This window comes from Geotrypetes seraphini, chromosome 12 (assembly GCF_902459505.1).
Source record: "Geotrypetes seraphini chromosome 12, aGeoSer1.1, whole genome shotgun sequence".
Classification (NCBI taxonomy): domain Eukaryota; kingdom Metazoa; phylum Chordata; class Amphibia; order Gymnophiona; family Dermophiidae; genus Geotrypetes; species Geotrypetes seraphini.
This window is the reverse complement of record NC_047095.1, coordinates 11,311,385-11,326,975: the sequence shown is the minus strand read 5'-3', so window position 1 is coordinate 11,326,975 and position 15,591 is coordinate 11,311,385. Positions and strand designations below refer to the sequence as shown.

Below are 15,591 nucleotides of genomic sequence, written 5' to 3'. Positions count from 1 at the left end.
CCACCAAGGGGTGGTGATTCTTGTGCACTGGATTAGCTGCAGTGTACTTGTTATGCGGATCTGATTCGGCTACAGCAGGACAAGTGCCTCAGACTGCCACTTCAGCACTGATCTCACAGGGGCTAATTGCCCTGGAGAGTCAAGAATGCTTTAGATTTAAGGCATGGCTCTTGAGCATGCAGCTCTGAGGAAGAATAGTTATTCAGAAGTGGCCATAGCTACCCTCCTGCGATACAAGAAGCCAACTACAGTTGCAAGCTATGCTAAGGCTTGGAAGACCTTTCAGCACTGGTGTGTAGAACAGAAGATAAGAGCCTTTTTGGGCTCCTATTTCCACTTTCCTATCTTTCCTTCAGGGTGGTCTCAAACAAGGTCTAGCAGTTGACACACTCAAGGTACAGGTAGTAAGCCTGTTGTGCTTTAGGGCCCATCTGGAGAAAGACTCTTTTGCTTCCCATCTGGATGTGTCCAGGTTTCTGAAAAGAGCGTTGCAATTGCATCCTACAGGGCGACAGCCATTTCCAAGGTGGAATCCTTCATATTGTGTTATAAGCCCTTAGTAAAGCCCCATACGAGCCCTTATAGGAGGCATCACTGGAGGATTTGACCCCTGGTAGCTATTGTCTCAACAAGAAGAGTCTCAGAACTTCAGGTTCTGTCATGTAGAGAGCCGTTCCTCAGATTTGCAAAGGTGGCTCTACGTATAGTGCTTTCTTTTCTGCCAAGGTGGTGTTGGCATTCCGTGTTAATCAGGAGGTTCCACTTCCTACATTCCAGGCTTCAGGCATAAAGAAAAAAGCTAAAGTTTTGACATTATTGGATGTGAGGAGAGTTCTTCTCCATTATCTAGAGGCAGCAAACAATTTTCAACTTTCAGATCATCTTTTTGTCCTCGCCAGTTCTGGCAGAGCTGGGAAAACCAGGCTCCAAGGCTTCTATTTCCAGATGGATCCACATGGCTATTTCATCTGCATATATTGGCTGTGGTAAATAGCCACCAATCTCTTTGAAGGCACATTCCACCAAAAGTGTGTATTCCTCATGGGCAGAATTCCAGGCAGTCCTGCCCGAGGAGATTTGCAGGGCAGCTACATGGTCCACTCTCCATACTTTCACAAAGTTTTACAGAGTGGATATGGCTGCACAAATGGATACTGCATTTGGGTTCTCGGTTCTAGAAGCAGACTCATCTGCCTCATCCTGGACTCAGGGGACAGTTTTGGTACATCCCAATGGTCAAGACTCGCATCTCTTTTGCACTGGAAGGAAAGATTAGGTTCTTACCTTAATAATCTTTTTACCAGTACAAAGAGACATGAGTCTTGACACCCACCCTGTCAAATGTCAATTAAGCCTACTTACTGTCTAAGACTTATATGTATGCTTCCAAATGCTTGTGTTGGAGCAGCCGAAAGAGTAAGAAGATAATTGTTTTTAGCTGTTATTCAAGTACATGTTGTGATAACTCACTATGACAAAAGCCTGTGATTAAAGCTTATAACAGCTATATATATGTTAGGACTGGTTGCTTGCAGGTAGGTAGCTTGTTTGGGTCCACCTTGTTATATTTTCTTAGGTCTAATTAATTGCCTTTATTGCAGAGCAGAAAAGACGTCACTTGGTCAGGGAGTTTCCTGTTCCACCTTTGTTATTTCTTCTTTTTTAGGGATGATCACCTGCTTTGGTATGAACTGAAAAGATGGGTCACTGCCCACTGACACAAGGAAGTGTAGCTGAAAAGCTATAGTTGATTCCTTCTGCAAAACTCATGGGTAAAGGAGAAGAATCACTACTGGTCAAGACTCACGTCTCTTTATACTGGAAAGAAGATTATTGGTGTAAGAGTCTAATCTTCCCTTTTTTCAATATCTTTTAGGTTCTACATCTTATGAATAAAATGAATCTACCCACTCCCTTTGGACCTATGACTGCTCGACCTCCCACAGTAAGATAGCTTTGAAAATGTATATTAAATTTACAGTTGAATTTAGTACCTCTGTAGAAGTGAAAAGTAGACTAGTTACATTATTCTGCTATTTCCAGAGGTTAGCTGCAGATAACAAAGAAACATATATTACATTACATTAGTGTTTTCTATCCCGCCAATACCTTTCAGTTCTAGGCGGTTTACAAAAAGAATTGGCCTGGGCATTCCCAGGGAGCTTACAGAGTTGATAGATAGTGAGCTTACACGAATTGAAGACTAGCATGAGCGATGGGTTGGGGGGAGGGTTTATAAGGTTTTTGATTAGCTCATTTGACAAATTTTTTGAAAAGTATAGTTTTCTTTTCTGAATGTTTTATAGTTGGTTGTCTTGGTCAGTAGCTTGGAGAGATGGCTAGTAGTTCGTCATATAGTGCAATGGTTTGCAAAATTCTGGAATTGGTTTATTTGCAATGTGGAATTTCAGTATCTTTGGCATGCATTTCATTTCCATTTTAAAAATTTGTGTTTTCTTATCTCTCTCCAGACTAATCCTGACAAGTAGGTATATGCTTTCTTAACAGCCAAATTTTGTCCTCCATTTTCCTTGAATCTTCCTATCAATCACTACAAAAGTGCTCACAGTTGGACAGGTTGCTGGTATTACAGGTGATTGTGCCATTATCTCAGGAAGAGAGGTTCTGGCATGTATCCATTCAATTTATAGTGTCCAAAAAGGTACCTTTCATCCCATCTTGGATCTGATAAAGGTAAACAAGGCCTTACAAGTAGCCATCTTTCACATGGAAATGCTGGAGTCCAGTGATTGGTAGTTTGTTGGAGGGGGTTCCTCACTACTTGCATTTTCCAAAGCATATCTTCACATCCCTATTCATCCAGACTATCAGAGGTTCTTGCACTTTGCGATTCTGGATTAACATTACCAGTTCAATTCGCTACAAGTTCATGGTGGTTTTAGTAGGCCACCTCAAGCCAGTGATTAGTTGATATGAGCAAAATTGTTAGAGAAAAACAGGCATTCCACCTCCCAGGTGGTTGACCTATTGCAGCACCTGCAGTGGTTGGTGAATTTGGCCAAAAGCTTGCTGATTTCCATCCCAGGAGTTGGAGTATTTGGGAGTCTGTGTCGATACATGCAAGGGCAAAGTCTTCCTCCTGCAAGCACAGATTCAGATTGTTCATGCCCAGATCTGCTCCTTGATTAAGCGCCTCTAGCTGCTGGCCTGTGAAGTATTGCAGTTATTGGACTCAATGGCAGTCATGATCAAGGTTACTCCCTGCATGAGGATTCATATACAGCCATTTCAGGAGGCCTTGTTAATAAACTTTTCTCAAGGGGATGCAAGATCCATTCCATCTTTTTGAGGCAAGTGGTGAGGTTAGATTTATGATTAGACAAACTATTTTTTCAGAGAATGATATGGAGTCGCTAAAATGGATTGTAGTGACAGCTGATGCTAACCTAACAGGTTGGGAAGCACACTGTCAGAGCTAAGTGTTGCAGGACTAAGGGTCATCAATGGAGGCTTCATGGCCCATCATCATTTGAAAACAAGAGCCGTTTACCTAGTGCTCCTGATGTTCAGCATTTCATTCACCTCTGTAATATGTCAACTGCCAGGAGCACATCAAATCATCAACTGGAATAGGAAATGACCTAACTCATGCTAGGCAGAGTGAAATATTAACCTGCTTTCAGCAGCTCATGTGGAAGGGAGTAACAATGTGTATGTGAACTATCTGAGAAGGAACACTGGACCCAGGATAGTGGGCTCTGTCTACGCATTTCAGAGACTATCGGCTTGTTGGGGTGACCAGTGATGGATTTCTTGGCCACAGAAAGGACAGGTTGTCTGAACAAATAGGAACATAAGAATTTGCCTCCGCCGGGTCAGACCAGAGGTCCATCCCGCCCAGCAGTCCGCTCCCGCGCCGGCCCTTCAGGTCTATCACCTGTGCTGTGGTCCCTGACTATTCCTATAACCTACCTCAACTCCTATCTGTACCCCTCAATCCCCTTATTGTCTAGGAACCTATCCAAACCTTCTTTGAAGCCCTGTAACGTGCACTGTCCTATCACGGCCTCCGGAAGCGCGTTCCACGTGTCCACCACCCTTTGGGTAAAACAGAACTTCCTAGCGTTTGTTCTAAACCTGCCCCCTTTTAATTTCTCCGAGTGCCCCCTTGTACTTGTGGTTCCCCACTGTGTGAAGAATCTGTCCCTGTCTATCTTTTCTATGCCCATCAGGATTTTGAAGGTTTCTATCATGTCTCCTCTAAGTCTCCGCTTTTCCAGGGAGAATAGCCCCAGCTTTTTCAACCTGTCCGCATATGAGAAGTTTTCCATACCCTTTATCAGTTTAGTCGCTCTTCTCTGGACTCCCTCAAGTACTGCCATGTCCTTCTTGAGGTATGGCGACCAGTACTGGACACAGTACTCCAGATGCGGGCGCACCATTGCACGATACAGTGGCATGATGACTTCCTTCGTCCTGGCTGTGATACCTTTCTTAATGATACCCAACATTTGGCTTGCTTTCCTTGAGGCCGTCGCGCATTGGGCCGACGCCTTCAATGTTGTGTCTACCATCACTCCTAGGTCTCTTTCAAGGTTACTTACCCCTAGCAGTGATCCCCCCATTTTGTAGCTGAACATCGGGTTCTTTTTCCCTACATGCATGACCTTGCATTTCTCTATGTTAAAGCTCATTTGCCACTTTTTTGCCCACTCTTCCAGTATCGTTAGGTCCTTTTGCAGGCCCTCGCAGTCTTCTGTGGTTCTAACCCTGCTGCAGAGTTTGATGTCATCCGCAAATTTTATAACCTCACATTTTGTTCCCACCTCCAGGTCGTTAATAAATATATTGAACAGGAGCGGTTCCAGCACCGACCCCTGCGGAATTCCGCTTGTGACCCATAGCCAGTCCGAGTAGTGGCCCTTTACTCCAACCCTCTGTTTCCTGCCTGCCAGACAGTTTTTGATCCATCGGTGGACATCCCCTTGCACTCCGTGGTTCCACAGCTTCTTAAGCAGCTGTTCGTGGGGTGGCTTTTTGGAAGTCAAGGTAAATGATGTCTATGGATTCCCCTTTATCCATCTGGCTGTTTATTCCCTCAAAGAAGTATAGCAAGTTTGTGAGGCATGACCTTCCCTTGCAGAAGCCGTGCTGGCTCGCCTTCAGCTGTCCATTTTTTTCTATGTGCTCCCAGATGCTGTCCTTAACCAGTGCTTCCATCATCTTTCCCGGAACCGAGGTCAAGCTCACCGGCCTGTAGTTTCCTGGGTCACCCCTTGAACCCTTTTTAAAGATGGGCGTGACATTCGCTATTTTCCAGTCCTCCGGTACCTCCCCAGTTTTTAAGGATAGGTTACATATTTGGCGAAGTGGTTCCGCTATTTCGTTCCTTAGCTCTTTGTGTACCCTTGGGTGGATGCCGTCCGGACCCAGTGATTTGTCGCTCTTTAGTCTGTCTATCTGTCGGAGGACATCCTCTTGTCTTACCTCTAGTTGGACCGACTTTTCATCCTGCTCTCCACTTATGATCTCCTCGGGTTCTGGAATATTGGATGTGACAAGAAGAACTTATTTAACCTGTCAGCTATCTCTTTTCCCTCCTTTACCACTCCCTTCTTGTCTCCATCATCCAATGGTCCCACTTCTTCCCTGGCCGGTTGTTTCCCCTTGACGTACCTGAAGAACGATTTGAAGTTTGTTGCTTCCCTCGCCTTGGTCCAAACCTGGCTCAGTCCAGGGGCTTCTTTGTGTGTTTCATCTGTGGCTCTTGATAGGTCCTATCCTTCAGAGAAGCTTATTAAGGACTAATGATCCTAGCAGCACAGAATTGGCCAAGAAGGCCGTAGTATCAGGATCTTATGAAATTGAAAGTGGGAGATTCTCTATCATTGCCAATGTTGGTGGGTGGAGGTATCAGACTCCAGTGTCAAGTTACATTTCAATTCAAGAAGTGGACTTTCTGTCTTACAGCATGTCTGTTGAAGGGGCATGGTTGCTCAAAAAAGGTTATTTGATTAGAGTCATCAAGATCTTTATTAAGTTCCAGGAAGCAGCCCACATCCTTAGCTTATGTCAGTGCTTGGAGGAGTTTTGAAGAACGGTGTGAGGACAAGGAGTCACTCTGCTTATGGCATCTGTAGGTGAAATCTTGGAGTTCCTCCAGGACGGTTTAGACAAAGGTTTTGTATTAACCTCTCTAAGAGTTCAGCTGACAGTGATTGCTTGTTTCCAGGGTTCAGTTCAATCTTGGATCTTATCTCTTCATGTGGACATTTATCCGTTTCTTAGAGGCGTTAAGCACATTAGACCACCATTCAGGCCTTGGATTTGAATCTTGCTTCCTGGCCCTGGTCCAGGCACCCTTTGAGCCCCTTTCTAAGGCCTCGCTGAATAATGTTACTCAGAAAGTGGCATTCTTGGTAGCTGTCATCGCAGCTAGGTGGATTTTGGAGTTGCAGGCTTTTTCCTGTTGAGTTGTCTCTTCTTATGTTCCAGGTGAAGGTGACTCTTCATTTGGTACCATCTTTTACGCTCAAGGTAGTTCTCCATTTCATATGAACTTGTCTATTGCTCTTCATTTGTGCAAGAGGAAACTGCGGATCCTATGTATCATTTAGATGTGTTCAAGGTTTTGCATTGCTATTTGTAGAGAACAGAGAAATTTAGGAGGCCTGTTGGGCTTTTTGTGGTGTTTGTAGGCCAGAAGAAGGGTGAGGCGGACCCGAAGGCCAAGGTGCCCAGCTGGAACAAGGAATCAGGTGTGACAGAGGAGTTGAAGGCCTATTTGACCAAAACCTAGGCTTCATCATGGATAGAACTTTACTTGATTCTGGCACAGGAGATATGCAAGGCGACAACTTGATCAACATTTCACTCATTTGTGAAACATTACAGATTAGATACCCATACATGGCAGGATGTGGTATTTGGAGCAAAGCTGTTGGCAAATGAGTTGTTAGTGTCCTGCCCTAGTTGAGTACTGCTTTGGTACTTCACACTTGTCAATACTGGTCTGGAGAGATCAGGAAGGTGAAATTAGGTCTTAACTGCTAATTTTCTTTTGTTTAGTTTTTCCAGACTGTCCCCAAACCCTCCCTGTTTGAGCACCTGCCTGTTCTTAGAAGTCTGTGGTTTGTTATATTGCAGACAGAATTCCTCTAAGGTTCATAATTAGTATAGGTGATATGATTTTGGAGTTAACAAAATAAAAATAAAAAAGTTCATTAAGTAATGCATATGGTCTTGATTGGTTGTTCTTTTCCTGGGTTTGGGGAGGTTTTTTTTTTTCCTTCTTTTTTTGTTCTACCATCCTGCTAGTTCAAAGCCCACAAGACACTTAAAAGGGTGATGTCACACATCCAGTAGTTCTTGGTTTCCATCTTGACAGTAGGTAAGTATATATCCACTTTTCAGGACTGGTCTGGAGAGATTCAAGGAAATAAAATTATTAGATAAGGCCTTATTTCTTATTAGTTAGAGTGGCCTTCTGCAGAGATCCAAAGGTTGCAGGTTCAAGCCCTACTGCAGCCTAATAGTTAGTGCAGTGGGCTAAGAACTGGGTTTGATTCCCATTGCAGCTCCTTTTAACTCTTGGCAAGTCACTTAACCCTCTCTTACCCCAGGTACAAAATTAGTAACTTTGATTACCATATATATTCAAATATAAGCCGGGATTTTTGGGCTAAAAAATTGGCCCAAAAATGGGGGTCTCGGTTTATATTTGGGCCAGCGACCCCTCCTAGAATTATTGTAGGCTGCCGCCAGGCTCTGCATCCTGCCTCCCTCCCTGACCTGTCCTCAAACCTCCTCTGCCGATCAGTGGTGGTCCAGAGGTGCAGCGGGCAGGACTGTGCTTTCCTCGCTCCTGCCCCACTGTTAACCCAGTCAGTCGGTGGCTGCAGCTAGATCAGGTTTCTTCAGCCGCTGAGCAGCACCGAGCAGGAGCATGCTTTTGCGCTCCTGCTCAGCGCTGAGCGGCTTCCTGACTGTCTCCTGCAAATTATGAATTCTTTTGCTAAAGTAGTGAAACTTCTGTAGTTACTGGAGTGTTTGACGATTTAAAGACTTGAAGATTTTGTTTTTCTAATTTTCCTGTGCATAGACAGTGGTTTGTACCTTTTTGAGATATGGAACAAGTTTTTTGTTGAGTTTTTTATGCCAGTGATAAGATTGAAGGCAGCTAGAAGTGTCTGTATTTATGCTGCTACTTAAGTTTGAGGCTTTTTTCTCTATATGTTTGTGACTGCTAGATACTCTGTAGGTTCCTTCTACTGCCTGGTTTGGTAACAATTTAAATATAACTGTGACATTAGTTTTTGTTATCTTTTATATTGGATTTTGTATGATACTAAGAACTTGTCAAACCCATCATTGTTAGATGTCACCTATTTGTGTATGTGATTTGATTCTGCTATCTACAGAGAACACCTGTTTCAGGAAAAAGAATGTTGTTTTGTGGAACAGTACAATATGAAACTTATTTTCTGATGGTTGCCTTTTGCATAAGAATTCTACTGTATGTCCCTGAATTCATGATCATTAAGGTGCTGGACTAAATTAGGTTCATTTAGTAAAAGACTTGAGATGTAACAGCATGTGTGTTTTTATATTTTTATCCATTTCCCTTGCAATTAGTATGAAGAGTATTTACCAATGCCTGTGTTGCCACCTCCTATACCACCTTTTCCTCCAGAAGATCCTCCTTTGCCAGAAGAAGACTATGATATGGAAATGTCTAGTAGAGAAGAATCAGAATATGAAAGTGGGGATGATGAAGAAAGAGAGAGGTACTATAAATTTTTTAAGCAATAACAGAAACAGAACATAACATTTGATAAAAATTATATACCCCACCAATTTATTCATCCACACCACTTTCCCTAATATTATAAATTCAAGTCAACAAGAAGCTTATTCCAAAACTCTGGTGCTGCTCCCCAAAAGCATTCTCTCTGCATTTTCACTAGTCTAAATTCATTAACTAATGTAAGTTCTAAATTCTGTACATCTAGAGAATCCTACTTTTCCTTTTTATAATATAATGTATTTAGGAAGGAAATAGATTTTTTTTTTTTAAATCTAAAACAAAGTAATTGTATAGCAGGGAAAAGAAACATGTGCTATAGGCTGTCTTGGAAAGAAACAATGGCCCTACTGTGGCTTTGTAAAAGGAGCCTTTAGATATAAAAAGACAAAAGTGCGACATTTTCGATAGACAGTTCATGCAATCCAAACAAAAGAATAAAACTTGTGCAGCTTACTTTGCTGTTACACAATGAGCTAAGGAGGGTAAGCTTGATGAAAATCCAAGGTTTCAACTCAATCTTAAAATTCTTTATTAACAGCTCACTATGGGCTCCTTTTACTAAGCTGCGATAGCGTTTTTAGCACTAAACCCGTGCTATGCGGCTAGAACTAACGCCAGCTCAATGCTGGCATTAAGGTCTAGCGCACATGGCAATTCAGCACTCGCTAAGCGCGCGCTAAGGGCTCCTTTTATCAAGCCATGCTAGCGGGGTTAGCGCGCAACTTTTAATCAAGTGCTAACCTCTGCGCTGGCCAAAAAACTACTGCCTGCTCAAGGCAGGTGCTAGTGGCTAGCGCGGCCGGTGGTTTAACACTCGCTATTATGCGCATTAAACCGCTAGCGCAGCTTGATAAAAGGAGCCCTAAAACCGCTTATCGCAGCTTAGTAAAAGGAGCCCTATGTGTATGTAAAGGCAAATTATTCCATAGATAGGGGTGCTAAAAATTAGAATGTAGTATTTCTAGTGGATTCATGTTGAGCTGCTCTAGGCCCTGGAAGAACTAGGCAGTGATCATTTAACAATCTGAGCATATGAGTAGGAGTATAGGGGTATTGTCAGAATATTAAGATATTAGGGGTCCCCTAATCTAAATGCTTTAAAAGTAAGGAGCAGAATCTTATATTTAACCTGTTACTTAGCGAAAGGAGGGGGAGACCAGTCATGGTACTGTAAGATTGGCACCAAATAAAGAGCAATTTATAGAGAGAAATAAGAAACAAACAGAAATACTAAACAAAGACTTCTAATCAGTATGTATTAAAAAAAAGATTTAGAACAGAGTAGCTGATGACTACTAGCAAGAGAACATTTAGAAGTAGAGCAGATGAGCTGCCATTTATAGAATAGTGTATTTATGTGGAACTAACAAAGCTGAAAATGGCCAAACTCAGGGGGTTAGATTGGATGCATTCTTGAATACTCAGGGAGCTCAGAAAAGAGGTCTTTGAGTATTCTGTTCATTAGATCTTTAAAGATGGAAGCGATCCAATGGAGTTGGAGAAAGGCAGATTTGGCCCCTTTTCATAATGGAGATGAGGTCTGGAAACAAAGGCCAGTTACCAGGAAAATTAATTGGGTCTCTACTGAAAGAAAGGATAATGAACAATCTATAGCTGGCAACATGGTTTTACCAATAGTGAACAATCTATTGTAGCAGCCTGGTTTTACCAAAAGCATATCATATCAGATATATCAGATTTATTTTTTAATTAGATAACTAGGAAATCTTTAACACAACAACACTAATTATCAGCCCCTGTTATTTCAAATTATGATTGTTTAACCAGTATATGTGTGTTTGGGTTTGGGTTTTTTAAATACAGAATGGCTAGACTTATGAAATTAGCATCTGTTCAGCCCAAAAGACCACAAGCTACAAAGCAACCCCGTGTGAGAAAACGACAAAAAATACAGGATTTATTAAATGTACCAACATCAGCTGCTCATAGGTAATATCTCTATGGTGTATTTCTTTATGTATATGTCATGTCTTTAAAACAAGATTTTTTTCCTGAGGACAGATTACAGGCAGCATGCTAAATGCAGTTAAAGAATTTGATTTATTGATACTTCAGCATAATAAGCAATGTTTTTTGTCTTATCACAAGTTGATAAATCAGGCTACTAGTAAATGCAAAATTTCCCCCCTCTTTTACTAAGGTGTGCTATCCGATTAGCGCACGCTAATTGAAATAGCGTACGCTAACGTGTCCATAGATTAACATTAGCATTTAGTGCATGCATTCATCACCTTTTCCATAAAGAAGTTTCTTTAGTTTATTCCTGGGTCTATCTCCTTTCATCTTCATCTTCATCATATGCCCCCTTGCTCCACAGCTTCCTTTCAAGTGAGAGAGACTTGTCTCCCTTGAATTTATGCCATGGAAGTATTTAAATATATCTGTCATATCACCTCTATCTTTGCATTTTTTCCCCCAAAAGTATACATATTGAGATCTTCTGTCTCCATATGCTTTATAACAAAAAAGAAAATTGAACATTTTAGTAGACACCAGATCAACTCCATCCTGTTTACATCTTATGTAAGGTGTGACTCCCAGAATTACACATAGTACTCTCAATGAGGGCTCACCAGAGACTTACACAGAGGCAGAATTACATCTTTTTCCTGCTGGCCATTCCTCTCCATATGCACTCGAGTATCCTTCTGGATTTTGTTATCACCTTTTCTATCTGTTTGTATCTGATAATTTTAAAGTGGCCAGTCACCCCCAAGTGTCACTGTTCTTTCGTGCACAGAAGTGTTTCTCCCTCCTATGCTGTAAAAGAGCACCTTAGTAAAAGAGGGCCTTAGTGTCTTTATGGTCCTAATCTCAATTCTGGCTGAAATGTGAATATACTAGCATGCTCATTCACAAAAACCTCAATATACAATCTTAGCGTGTTTTCTCTAAGACCTTGGTGGTGTTCCTGCATGGAAAGGGTTCAACACATGCAGACTATACACACCAAAATCGTCATCGGTCAGTATTGCAGTTAAAGTGCTCAATAGTGCCATTCCTTGTGCCATTTCTTAAATTATTTTTAGTCAAATCCTTCTTCCACTTTCTGAAGGTCTTTTAGCTCTAATAGCTTCCTTCACCTCACTTGCCAACCACACCGGATGCCATTTGTGTCTTCCTTCCTCCTTTTTTAATACATTAAATATTTCTAGTCTGGGATTCCAGAATGTTATTTTTGAATAGCATCCACACCTGATTTAAATTTTTGACCTTTGCAGCTGCTCTTTAAGTTTATTTTTTTACCGTTCTCTTCATATTATCATGGTGAGTTGGCTCAGGGCACTACTATTCCTTGAGCCGGTCCTTCTCCCACTTCCCTGTATTGGCTACAAATGGGACTGAGGTAATTCTATGCAGTGGCACTAACAAAGGAGCTCCTACAGTTGTGGCAGTAGAGCTCTCTAGAACTTGCTAAACTTGGCTTACGAGTTTAGTGTCTTATCTTTGAGCACTGGCAAATGACAATGCTCATGTAAGAATTGATATTTTCATGTATGAATATACCTGTTAAAGATAAACAACTTGCTCAATCACAGGTGTGGCAGTTTTTCACAGTTATGTGAAACAAATGATTACAGTAGTTTTCTGTTTAGAAATGTAATATGTCAAAGCCTCGTCTACTCTTGACCATAAATTATCATTAAATCATTTCATTACAAATATGTTATGAAAGTGGTCTCTGAAAATGATAAACTATACCAAATATTTGTATGTGCGGAAATAAGTTAATAATGAAGTTTAGATGGTCTGTTGCAATGGTACTAAATTCACATTTCTATGTGGCTGAAAAAATGAGGTAGTGTATATTATAAGTTATAAAAATTTATTTTAACCATAACCAACTGGTGATGAAAAGAACACAGTTAAAATTGTTTAGATGAAGTTTAACTTTATACATAAGAATAATCTATAAGCAAGACTAGTTGATACACATTCTGATGAGATGCCTTATGCCAAAAGATAAAGGGTAATGCTAAATGTTATTGTTGCTTTTTGTAAATCAATGTCACATGAAATCAGTAGAATATAATCACTGTATAGTTGTTGAGATACCCCTTGTGAATGTCTTTTGTATGCCTCATATGGTAACATACAGTTAACATAGTGGTTGATGTCAGACAGAGACGAGTGTGGTCCATCCAGTCTGCCGAGTAGGGTTGTCAGGACAGTACCTTCAGTGAAGGTTACTTTTCCTGTCCCTGTTTTTATTTTAAGAAAGTAGTACCTGCCACACAATGCAGGTTATTTCCCCCATGATTTCTTCCGATAAGCACAGCAGTTGTTTCACAGCTCTTTTGAGTAGTTACATTCTTAGTTTCCATCCTCTTGCCCTTTGGGGATCTACTGTGTTTATTCCACTCCATTTTTGAATTCCAAACACACTGTTGCTTCCACCACCTACTTCAGGAAGAAATTCAAGGAATCCTGCAGTCTTTCTGTGAAGTTTAGTTAACTGGGATTTAAATGTTTAATTGTATCACTTCTCAGAGCTTATAGTGATAAATGTCTTGTTTTTAAACAGCAATATGCACCCTGTACTGTTGCCATCAGATGTGTTTGAACAATCACAGCAACTAGGTCAAAAGAAAATTGAGTTACATATTCCTACAGATATACCAATAGCACTGGAGAAAGAGCAAAACAACGGTAAGATGTATGTTTGAAGATGTCCTTTGTTTTGGAAGCTACATTGTATTAGAGCTTTTTGCATTTTTTTAAAATAATAAAACCTGGGGTGATTCCTTCACAAGCCTATACTTAGCTATGATTGTTCTCGTATAGTATTCCTATATTAAAAATAAACTTGTACATTGAGATGTTTGTAAAATTTTGTGCTACATTTTTAGGCCTATATGCTGCTAATGAAGAAATAAACAATGAAGGGTTTGGAAAAATCTATCCAAGTCTTCTTTCTGCTGAAAAAGAAGACAGTGAAGATGATGACGATGAAATCCCTTCAGAATTCATCTCTAGAAAAGAACTGGAGAAAGGCCGCATTTTCAAAGAAGGTGTCATTTTGAGACTTGAATACAATTTAAATAAAATTGTAACAATACTTTGTTGTTACTACTATTGAAATGTTAAGTTTTGAAAAATTAATTCTGAGTAATATATTAAGAATTCTATGCAAGATATATTTTAGTTAACTCAGTTCAGGTAAGCAATCATTAAAAATAACTTACTTTTACCAGAGCAGGGAGTCCAGCGCTGGAGGCCAGTCCTGCCGGCGAGTGTAGTTAGGTGCTGTAAGGCTGGGGACCCGCGCATGCGCACTCCTGCCACCACGGACCTACATCTCACGGAACAGGGAAAATGGAACACGCAGGTAGGAGTGCGCATGCGCAGCTAGGGTTTTATTATATAGGATTACCATACTTCACTACAAATCATAAGTTCTTCGCCTTGCCGCCCCCCCTTCCCTTCCCTTCCCGCGGTCCCGACTCCAAACCTGCCGACTCCATCAGCGTCTGCATCACTCTACACACGCTGCTTCGGGGCCATAGAAGGCCCCGAAGCAGCGTGTGTACAGTGCTGCAGATGCTGCTGGAGTCGGCAGGTTTGGAGTCAGGACCGCGGAAAGGGAAGGGGGGGGAGGCGGTGGCAAGGGACTGCGAGAGCCGACCAGACTTCTAGCACCCGTTAATGTAAAGGGCTAAAATACTAGTTCAGATATATAGTGAAAAAAACTGAACAGGTCATTAGTGAGCCATTTGTGGTGGGTGTTCCTAAATACTGACTACCACCAGCTAATTTAGACCCAGATATTCAGTGGTGGGCTGTATCTGGACTCTAGCATTGAATATCTGGCTCAGTTGTTTTGCAGGTACAATTGATTTCAGTGCCATATCTGCATAGCTAACTGGGAAAAGTTAGGACTAATATATAGCAGTCCTACTTGCTCAGTTAGCTATGCAGGCACTCATAATTTTGAGGACTGCCATGGCAGTCAGAGGAAGGTATTCAACAGCACTGCACTGCTAGGAGCTACTGAATATCCTTTCCTGGCACATTTCAACATGATTTAACCAGGCAGTTATGGTTAAATCATTGGGATCACAAATGATAAGAGTGAAAGGGAGTGTAATAAAGGTAACAAATATGCCTGTGTTTTTTTTAGAATCTAGATAAGCTTTATGGAAAGCATTTTTGTTTAACAATAAAGCCTAGAGTTGTGGTTCTTTCACAAGTAGGTTGCATTTTAAGGAAACTGGCAGAATATAGTTTCCAGTGAAATAGGAATGGTATGCTGAACCTTAGGGTACTCTGGCCATTCTCACAAGCATACTGCAGAAAGATGTCAATCACAGCTTTCAGAACCTCCTCCTCCAAGTAATCTGCTGCCCCCTTCAGTTTCTCATTTTGCAGGCAAGCATGAAAGGTGTCTTCTGATCTGTTCGTTTTTTTAATTTTGTGATAGTTTTGCAGTTTTTCACTCTAGTTTGCGGTCTTTTTTGTGAAATCAGAGATTAATTTTGATAATCTACTCTGCCTGTGTGGAAAGGAACAGATTTTAACTGTGCAGTGGCAGGTGTATCCTTCGGGGAGCTGTTTCAGCCTGCCTGCTAAAGATTAGTGGAGTCCAGGGTCCAGTCCCCTGGTGTTTGCTCGCCCCATCGACTTGGTCAGGGACTGGAGCGCAGGCTGTGTAGGAGCAAATAGCATTCCTTAAAGGGCTTTCACGATGCTGGCAGCAATTTGTCCCACAGCTAGGACGTGACGTTAGAAGGGAGCTGATACCAGCGTGAGCAGCAAGTAGGAGATAATGCCCAAGCTGTGGAACATTTAAAGAGGTACACGGG

General features: G+C 41.5%; 1 protein-coding gene across 2 annotated transcripts in view; it reads left to right on the top strand.

Annotated features, from left to right (window-relative positions):
• The window catches only part of RNPC3 (RNA binding region (RNP1, RRM) containing 3), a 100,249-nt gene that overhangs the window by 46,230 nt on the left and 38,428 nt on the right, over positions 1-15,591 (top strand). For both annotated transcript variants that reach the window (XM_033916508.1, XM_033916509.1), the window contains exons 6-10: positions 1,877-1,945; positions 8,596-8,747; positions 10,592-10,717; positions 13,314-13,438; positions 13,639-13,800. In XM_033916508.1, the coding sequence (XP_033772399.1) occupies positions 1,877-1,945; positions 8,596-8,747; positions 10,592-10,717; positions 13,314-13,438; positions 13,639-13,800 (634 nt within the window). The remainder of the gene's footprint in view (positions 1-1,876; positions 1,946-8,595; positions 8,748-10,591; positions 10,718-13,313; positions 13,439-13,638; positions 13,801-15,591) is intronic.